At 45.2% G+C, this 9,926-nt stretch overlaps 1 protein-coding gene across 1 annotated transcript in view; it reads right to left on the bottom strand.

The window, feature by feature from the left end:
* Positions 1–5,532: 5,532 nt before the first annotated feature.
* The window catches only part of MOB3C (MOB kinase activator 3C), a 49,810-nt gene continuing 45,416 nt past the window's right edge, over positions 5,533–9,926 (bottom strand). The window contains exon 4 of the mRNA XM_073357814.1: positions 5,533–9,162. Within this exon, the coding sequence (XP_073213915.1) occupies positions 9,133–9,162 (30 nt within the window). The 3' untranslated portion in view covers positions 5,533–9,132. The remainder of the gene's footprint in view (positions 9,163–9,926) is intronic.

Raw genomic sequence — 9,926 nt, 5'->3', positions numbered from 1 at the left:
CCCAGCATAACTGAAGACCCAGCAGCCACGTCCTCAGCCCACCCTTAACAGCCCTTCCATGCTACGTGACTTCCTTGGACAGCACCCGGCTAACACGGCGTCCTGCCACACAGCCACTCCCCAGCGCACAACTGCTCTCAGATTCCTCTGTCAGTCCCAAGTTCGGGACAGGTTCAGAGAAAGGGTTGCCAAGGTTCACGAACCCTTATCTCAAGCCTGGGCCGTACTCCAAGCTCACCGAGGCCAATTTGTAGCTTTGGGTGGAAGCCATGAAGAACTCAGCCTTTTCACCAGCTTTCCACTCGTGCTGCGTTCCGGGATTCCCGACTCCATGCGAAGCTCAAGGAAGGGCTGCGAAGGAAGCCAACCCGTAAAGACCTGAACCAAACAGGTCCCAGGCTTCACCCAACACCCTGCTGTGGAATCCCGCTTCCCCAGGAGCCAAAACCAAATCAGTTTTATACAACCCTGTGGTGAATTCATCCATCAGGGGAAAAGTCAGATTCCCACAGGAGTGCATGAGAGGCTGAATTCCGTCACAGCGAGGAGCAGGAGGCCCAAAAATAAGCAGGACTTGCCCCACCCATCTTTGTGGCTGCCATTAGCACACCAGTATTCACCAAGCATTACCACACCTCTGGTGTCCGAGATCCCCTAGCCAAGCAGGGCAGTGTGGACCTGATGATAAGCCACTTAGCGAGCTAAGTTCTAGTCATAACCTGTTGTGTGACCTTAAGCCAGTCATGACCTCTTTCTCTGCCTCCCTTTCCCCCATTCTGAAAGGTGGAGATAGCTACTCTTCCTAAAGTTGCTTTATAAGGTAATTTGAACCTTTTTCCAGGCCTTCAGAGAACAAGTTAGGTCTATTTACCAATGTGTAACTCAGCCCCACTTCCATATCACCTGTGAATTTGCCCCAAATAGCCAACTTACCTGAGCAATGGCTGGGCCTTAGGATAATACTAAAGAATATAACAGCGGCACAAACCAAACACCACCAGTTCTCCTTTCCAGCAGGAGAACATGCTAAACTCTTGACAGAAAGGTATCCCTGTGGGCAGGCCCCAGAGGTCGGACAACAAGGGAAACCAAGCTGATGAATCATTCAGAGGGTCAAGACTCACACTCGGAGGCTAGGTTTCAGAGTAACAGCCGTGTTAGTCTGTATTCGCAAAAAGAAAAGGAGGACTTGTGGCACCTTAGAGACTAACCAATTTATTTGAGCATGAGCTTTCGTGAGCTACAGCTCACTTCATCGGATGCAACAAATTAAATTAAATAAATTAAATTAAATAAATTAAATAAATTGGTTAGTCTCTAAGGTGCCACAAGTACTCCTTTTCTTTCTTCACACCATGTTGCAAGTGAAATTGTAGTGACGGGGACCTAATCTAAGACTCGCAAAGCTGTTGTGCTGGGACGGGGATAAACTCTCAGGGCCTGTTTGCTGTCTTGCAAAGGGTAAAAGAAGATACAAATGTCAACAACACTGTCTGTTCCATAAACCACTCCTCTGTCAGAGGGCTTTTTATGGCTAAATGTCTTAAAGAAGGTGAGATGCTCAGATACTCTGGGAATGGGGGACATATAAGTACCTCAGAGAGAAGATATGTATATATATTATATTTATGTAGCCTATAGGACTAACCTGCTTGCTTGTATCTATCTATCTTTTCTTATAGTTTTAAGTATTTATTGTAATAGGTTTATAGATTTGTAAATTCTGTGGAGCCTGATTCGGGACAAGAACTTTCATCTTCTGATCAAACAGATTGGCGAGCCTAGGACCCATACTAATTAATATTCATAATTAATTATTAATACGATTAATTACTGGAATTAAAATCGATAACTTAAATTAATATTATTATTAACACCCTAAATCAGGCTACACAGCGGAGGTACTTCCAGGAAGCGTAGCTGCTTTGCCGGTGGTGATAAAGAGCGGGGCAATTCCAAGCGGCAGTCTGTGAATTCCACGCTGAAGTCACGATCAAATCTGGGAACCTCAGGGGCAAAATGGTAGGTCTCTAGCATCAGCGCTAGAGAAAGCCACCACGAGCTATGTGGTCATGGTAGACTTAGTCACTGGAAGCTGCCACTGGAGCGAGACCATCACAGGCAATCACAGTATATTAAACAACACCCCTGGGAGCAAGTGTGAAGGGGGTCACGCACCGTTGGCGCCACCCGGTGGTCAGGCAGGCCGTGGCAGGCCCTCGTCGTTTCTAGGACCCCTGTTGACAGCCACGGTCTTCCCCTTCCACTACTCAGCCCTCCAGCCAGGTCACGTGTTTTATGTCTGGCCCTTTCCAGGTACATAAAGAGTCCCGCACTGGGGTAACTCTCTGGGTTAGGTGGGTGTCTCCGGACTCCCACTGGGTTGAGGCCTCAGGTCTTGCCCTTTCAGTCCTCAGGACCTTTTCTGCCCTAGGCTCCCCACATTAAGTGTCTGTTCCTACCTTCAGCGCCCCCCAGGAGTTGGCGGGGGAACCCAGGACCACCCTCTCCACCGGGCCCAGTGTAAGCAGCTAAGACCTGTCCCACCAAAATGCTATACTACTGCCTGTCTGGATCGCTTCCTACATCCCCTCTTTCCCCACAGGTAAAGTAAAGCCAAATACCTGGAAATCAAAGAAAAAGTCTCAGACTTTCTGAGAATCCCAAGTCTCTTTCCTTTGGGTTTGGTCCCCCTCACTATAGCCAGGCAGGCAGGAGGACTGCTTGCAAGGCTCCAGTTCACTTCCACTATCTGCTGACCTGTTCTCTTTTTGAATTTCTCCTCCAAGCCATGCTTGCTTTGCAGGTGTGGGGTGCCTGGGACCACCTGCTTAACCCTTTCCTTACTGGTGCAGGGTTGGGTATACCCCATCACAGGGAGGTGCATCAAATCCCTATTTTGGGATGGGGAAAATAAAAAGAGGTTACGACTGGTCCAGTGCCTTTGAGGGAATCCAGGTCGCAGGAGGGATTAGAACTCCAGAATGACTGGTAGATAGCGATAGGTTTATACTACCAGATCTCCCTCGCCTATGTGTTAGGATACAGATATTCAGGCCTGTCTGTAAAGGCCTATACTCTAAGAATTTAGGTGTATTCTGATCACTTGGCTAGTTATAGAGGTATAAAAGAAAGAATCAAAGTCACTGTCTGCCAGTGTAAGAGCCTTCTGTTACTGTAAAAAGAAAAGGAGGACTTGTGGCACCTTAGAGACTAACCAATTTATTTGAGCATGAGCTTCCGTGAGCTACAGCTCACTTCATCGGGTGTGATCACTTTAGATAAGCTATTACCAGCAGGAGAGTGGGGTAGGAGGAGGTATTTTTTCATGCTTTTTGTGTGTATATAATAAGATCTTCTACACTTTCCACAGTATGCATCCGATGAAGTGAGCTGTAGCTCACGAAAGCTCATGCTCAAATAAATTGGTTAGTCTCTAAGGTGCCACAAGTACTCCTTTTCTTTTTGCGAATACAGACTAACACGGCTGTTACTCTGAAACCTGTCAAATAAACTGGTTAGGCTCTAAGGTGCCACAAGTCCTCCTTTTCACTTTGCTATTGTTAGTCTGTGTAAGCTCTGTCTGGTTCTGTGATTGTTCCTATCCGCTGTATAATTAATTTTGCTGGGTGTAAACTAATTAAGGTGGTGGGATATAATTGGTTACATAATCATGTTACAATATGTTAGGATTGGTTAGTTAAATTTCAGGAAAATGATTGATTAAGGTATAGCTAAGCAGAACTCAAGTTTTACTATATAGTCTGCAGTCAATCAGGAAGTGGGTGGGTGAGGGAAATGGGAACAGGGAATGGGGGTGGGGAAATTGAAATCATGTTTGGCTAAGGGCAGGAATGGGAACAGGGACACAGGTAAGGCTCTGTGGTGTCAGAGCTGGGAAGGGGGACACTAAGGAAGGAAACTGAAATCATGCTTGCTGGAAGTTCACCCCAATAAACATCGAATTGTTTGCACCTTTGGACTTCAGGTATTGTTGCTCTCTGTTCATGCGAGGACCAGGAAAGTAAGTGGGTGAAGGAATAAGCCCCCTAACAATGTGTATTTACAGACTCCATAGCTCTTCACTGCGTCCCAACCACGCAGCTTCTCCTGTGTTACTCCAGGGTAAACTGTTCTCTCTTGATGTCAGTGCTCATACTCCAGATTTACACCAGTGTAACTGAGCGGAGAATTTGTCTAACGGGCTTTTGTGGCTAAATAAAATAATAATGCAACTGTTCTCCACACCCAGAAAAATTGCTCCCCAAGATTTGCATAGGGCCCGATTTCCAGAAATTCTGAGCGTCTTCAAAATCCGCTGACGTCAACAGGCAATGCAGGTGCTCAGCGCACCTTTGCAAGTCAGGCTAACACAGCTTTCGCCCCCCGATCCTGCAAAACCTTCTGCACTGTCTTAATGTTACCAACGGAGTCGTCCCACAGAACTCCATGGCACTATGCATGGGCTGCAAAGCTAAGCCCAATCAGGGCCTAAATTTTGTACATTAGAAAAAGTAACACCAATTCTTTTCAGCTTTTTCTTTTAAAAGGACATTTTCCCCAGTGTTTTGATGCATGCATGAGCTCACTGGGACAAGGGGTGCATCCATTGTGAGGCACCTAACACATTCTCCCATCAAGTAGAGCAATCAATGATAAATAATACAGCTAACAAGTAATGTAAAAAAATTCACCACCGGCCATAATCCAAGGGCTAACTTCCGATGGCATGTTAGCTTGACGGGCTCAATATCAAAATTTGCCTCTATTTCCAATTCACATAAGCGAAGTAGAACACAGTACTGGGTACACTATGTTGATTTTAGAAAAAACACAGAGGGCTTCATGCGACCCAGTTACAACGCTGTTGTCTCCTAACCTAGTTCCAACATTGTTAGCATATGCCATCTGAAGGGAACCTAGCTATGCTGTAACTGGGTCACGCCAATGGGCTATATTCGTGGAATTAAATGATACTTAACTCCTTTATTGCCCTTTTCATTCATAGATCTCAAAGTGCTTTACAAAAGATAGGTAAGTAAAAGTCTGGATAATTCCAAGAAACACAAAATAGGCTTGACTCTGCTCTGCTACCCCTATGTAAATGCCTACGAGTTGCTCTGGATTTACACTGAGGTAACAGAAATCCAGATCCAGCCTTGTCTCTTACATTCATTTTAAATAATACATCGGGCCAGAAACCCTTACCCTGGTTAAACTCGCATCAAAATCAAAACAGGTGAGGTTCCCAATCTGCAACTTTGTAAAAGCTTATGCACATGAGTAACTAACCACATGAGTAGTTCCCCTGAGAACAACGGGATTACTCACATGCTTAAAATTGAGCATGTACCTAAGCATTTGCAGGACTGGAGCCTTAATCTTCCCTTTCTCAGACAGTCCCTCATGTGATTTGTTTGCATCGTGCACTAATTTTCCATCAGTTATACTCCAAGCCGATTATCAGCCGTGGTTTGGGAGTCTTTTTTACCATACCGCTTTTCTGACCCAGAGAGTTGCCAGGTTCACTGAAATCAGTGGGAGTCGGGTCCTCTGGATCAGGTCCATTGTTAGAATTATCCCAGTTTCTGATAACCCTACTACTACAAGTTAACCAGTGAAAATTGGAAAACACCAGTTTGTTCGTGTTTCTTTAATTCGTAACAAAATGAGAACATTTAGCATTTTATCAGTTATTTTACGCATAAAATATTGGAGTGGCACTTTCCCCCCTTTGTGCTCCTTTTTTCTTTCTTGTTTCTATGTAAAAAATACACATCTGGTATACAAGATTTAAAAAATAAAGTAAGTGCTTTGAGCACACAAATCTGCCGGTGCACTTGAATACTGGCTTTAACATTTCAGTTTCATAAGCAAAAAACCAGTGCAGCACACGCTATAAATATTGATGCCATGTAATGTATAAAACCTCTACAGAGAAAGGCCGGAAGACACAAACTGAACTATACTGTGGCTCAGATCATTCAATATATAACAAACAAAAAAACCCAAGAAATCACTTCACCTCTTGCCCAAAGGCCAGTGTCACACAGCACTCGTTAGTAGGTATTACAAGCATGATATGGGGAATTTCTAACGTGTGATTTTACCAGCCCATCTGAGTTTAAATGGTAAGATCCTCCAAGGTGCAAGATCTGATTCCGATAAGGAGACCACACCCAGTAGCAGTGTCTGAGGATTTCAAAGCTGAGAGAGCTTGTCCGAAAATATTGATGGTTTTTCCCATTATGATTTCCCACCTTCCCTTTGTATCACGACATGCGCTACTTGTCATGCAACGAGCGTCTCCAAAGCAAAGAACATTCCTCTGATGGAACATTCCCAGAGAGTTAGAAACAACACAGAACCCATATTTCTCTGGTGAAATATCCTCCCCACCCCGCCCGCAACATGGGGAAACCTGCTTGCTGTTAGCCTTCCAGAAGCAGTAACTGGAAGATGACTCATCATTCAGTGCCACACTGCTTTGTTCCTTTCTGTAAATCCTTTGTCCTTCGTTTTTGCCCTAAGTCCTTCACAGAGCATTTCAAAGGAAGGGTTTATTTATATACACAAAGGGAGAAGAAACCATGACAATACCTGCAAAAATGACACTGGCCGGATTGGAATGCATCTGTCACCAAGGACATCTGTACCTGATGCTCCAAGACCCATTTAAAATAGCTCAGACTGATGAAGTTATCTTCACTGAGGGACAAGAGGGGAAATATTGCTCCTTGAAAAAATGGTCCCCGTGGGGAGGCAGCAACTGGTGGGTTGGTTAGTGTGGAAGAAGGGAGCTGCATGACTGTAATGACTATGTTTAAAAGTGCTGCATGGGGTTTTAACCACATGAAGTCCGTGGGAATTGCATGGCCCTGAAAATGTAGGGATGGGGATGGTGGTGCGATATTTTATTGCAACTGTAAACACATTAACGATCCTTTACCCAAAAAGGGCCACGTTCAGCGAGTTCAGTGGAGTTGTCCCCACAGTGAATTTGGCCCTGAAACCAGAAGCTACTGGACTGTAAACTCCTAGATAAGAGCAGTGTGAAATGTCATGCAAATCTTGCCATCACCTGCAGCTGCCTGGTTGTTGGAGTTTTGATAAAGACTTGGAGCCTGAACACGAGGTGGGTCAGCCCTCAATGCTCACAGACGTCACAGATTGGCCTGGGGATGCTCATCTCGCAGCATCAGACCCTTGAAATGCAGCCCTGGCTTACCAGAGATTTGTAAAGCTTTCTGGGGAAAGCAGGCCTGGTTTTGAGGGAGCTGGGGCTTACTTTAGGTGCTGCAGGAGGACTCGCAGCTTCATATGGTTTCACGTCAAAATGGAATGAAAAACTCAGCAGTTTTGAGTGAGTTTTGGGGCTCTGCTCAACCCCCAGACTCACGGATTCTGAACCCCCAAAACAGAGCCAGAACTAGTGGGGACAGTTTTTGTTCCCATGAAAAATCCTGTTTTCATCTCCATTTTCCTTTAAAAGTTTTGGTTTTTTTTTTAAAAAAACAAAAAACAAACCAACAACCCACCCCCCAAATAGAGGTCAGAAGGGACCACTGTGATCAGCTAGTCTGACTTCCTGTATAACACAGACCAGAGAACGTCCCTGAAATAATTCCTGTTTGAACCAGAGCAGATCTTTTAGGAAGACAACCGATCTTGATTTAGAATTGCTAGTGATGTAGAACCAACTGCAACCCTTAGTAAGCCGGTCCAATGGCTAATGATGCTCACCGTTAAAAATATATGCTTTCTTTCCAGTCTGAACATGTCCAACATCAACTTCCAGCCGTTGGATCTTGTTACACCTCTGCTAGATTAAAGAGCCAACAAACTGAAAACTCTTCAATTCAAAACTGAAGATATGGGGGGATTTGGCCAAAGTGTTTCAGTTTTTGGATACTGGGGGAGGAAATGGGGGAGAAATCAATCCCATGGAAATTTCCATTTTGAGGAACAAGCCATTGTTCGGTGCAAAACTGTTTCAACCGTCAGTTTTGACCAGCTCTAGTCAGATTGACTCCGGTTCCCACAATCCCCTTCGCCTTCCCTACTGTTACACAGTTGTATTTGTAGCCAACCTTCCAGGTTTGGAAGGAATAGCTCTCAGTGACCCATCACCGGACAGACCAGGATGAGCGTGGGTGTAATTCATCCCTGGTGAAACTCTACTGACTTCACTGGAATGTCAAACAGAGTCCCGGGAGTTTTCATTAAGCACAAGATCCACAGCCCAACTAAAGGAATCCACGAGAACTGGGATTAGACCCCCAGCTCTGTATTCAGATAATGAGCACCTCCATTGACCTTTGGAGATCACAGAGGAAATCAGTTCTCTTGGTGCTAGTCATTATGTGCGCCCCTGCTCTGCAGCTCCCCTTTGCCTGGCTGAAGCCGGGGGGGCAGTGCAGGGCGAATGTGATTCTTGGTGCTTTTTCCCATGTGCTTCTCTACCTTTTTAGGAACGTTTCTAAAGCGAGCTAGTCAACTCCTTCCCAGTGTCTGTGTCCTGGCTGCTAGTGCACAGGTGTGCAATGGTGCAAGAGGAGCTTTCTTCACATACCTGCACACGGGGCAGCCAGAATCCTGGTATAGTAAACTCCTGGTTATCCAAAACCCTATATTATCTGAACCCCTGCCTTATCCAAACCCCTTCCTTGTCCCCACCCTCAAAATAACTACTTGCTTAGAGGTCTATTGTCATTAAAATAGGGTCACAATCTAGTGAGCAGATGTAATCACTGGAGCATTTAGCTAGGGATTTCACCCTCCAGCCATCAGTGCCATAATTAAAGGAGAACCACATAATTTAGGACACAGCAGGTGTGTAGGGGATGAGATTGAGGGGGAATAAAGAAGCAGGTGATTAGGGCTCACGGGGATGAGAATGAAATCTGTGGGTATGTATTTAAACCACCCCTCACACACACACACACTTGTCCTATCCCCGTTCTGGCCAATGGTTTCTAAAAATAAAGTATCCACGTAACAGAGACTGGGATCATATAAACACTGTTCTCTCCACAGCAAGAGCTCGGAGTCAGATTGTCCAGCATTCTGCATTTCCATCCCATTGCAAGTGGGCTCCAGGGGAGACGGACAGACTTCTCGTCAGACATCACCTCAGTGGCAAATTCTCTCTGTCATTTCTTTCTGTGTGGAAAAAAAAGAACAGACAAAACAATGTGTTTTATCAAGGTGGAATTTCAGCCAGCTTGGCAGTTCCGCAATGACGACGCGCCATGGGGAAACTGACACCATGCTCCCATGCTGTCTCACGGGCATTTTTTCATCAGAGGATCATACTGATCCTGGTCCCTCTGGCTTGCCAATGGGACTATGTTTCAAGGAGACAACAACTAAAGCCAGCTTGCAAAACAAACCCCATTCCGACAAGTTCGTTTGGGCTTCTCCTGGCTCCTATTTCTGATTTATTTATTCACCAAATCACCTTACTCGGTTTTGAAATAAAAGAGTTCTGAGGAGGAAAAAAATCTCAGTCTGCACAGTTCTGGTTGTTTTTGCTGCATTCTCATAACCTTCCTCCCTTTAAATAACGCCTTTCGCCTCACCTTTCTTACCTGTGGATTACAGTGCTTCTCAGCATGAGAAAGGCTGTCAGAATCTGGCCCTAAAAAGAGAACAGTGACCCCTAATTTCTTGTACTCCCTGAGACTTGCACCCATGGCAGTGTACTAAGAATTTCTGATTACCACCTTAACACCTTGAAGCAAAGCACTTCAGTCCCCTAACTAAGCACGGGCCTAGCTAGGGGAAGCTTAATTGCATCACTGAATCACAGCTGTAATGTTTAGGATCTTTCTAGCCTTGCAGTTGTTCATGATGTGCAGAATATGCTGAACAAATATCCAAGCCCCTGCTCCAAACAGCATAAGCCCTGATCTAAAGTCCACCAA

This window comes from Lepidochelys kempii, chromosome 8, assembly GCF_965140265.1.
Source record: "Lepidochelys kempii isolate rLepKem1 chromosome 8, rLepKem1.hap2, whole genome shotgun sequence".
Lineage (NCBI taxonomy): Eukaryota > Metazoa > Chordata > Testudines > Cheloniidae > Lepidochelys > Lepidochelys kempii.
This window is presented reverse-complemented; position numbering and strand designations above follow the sequence as displayed.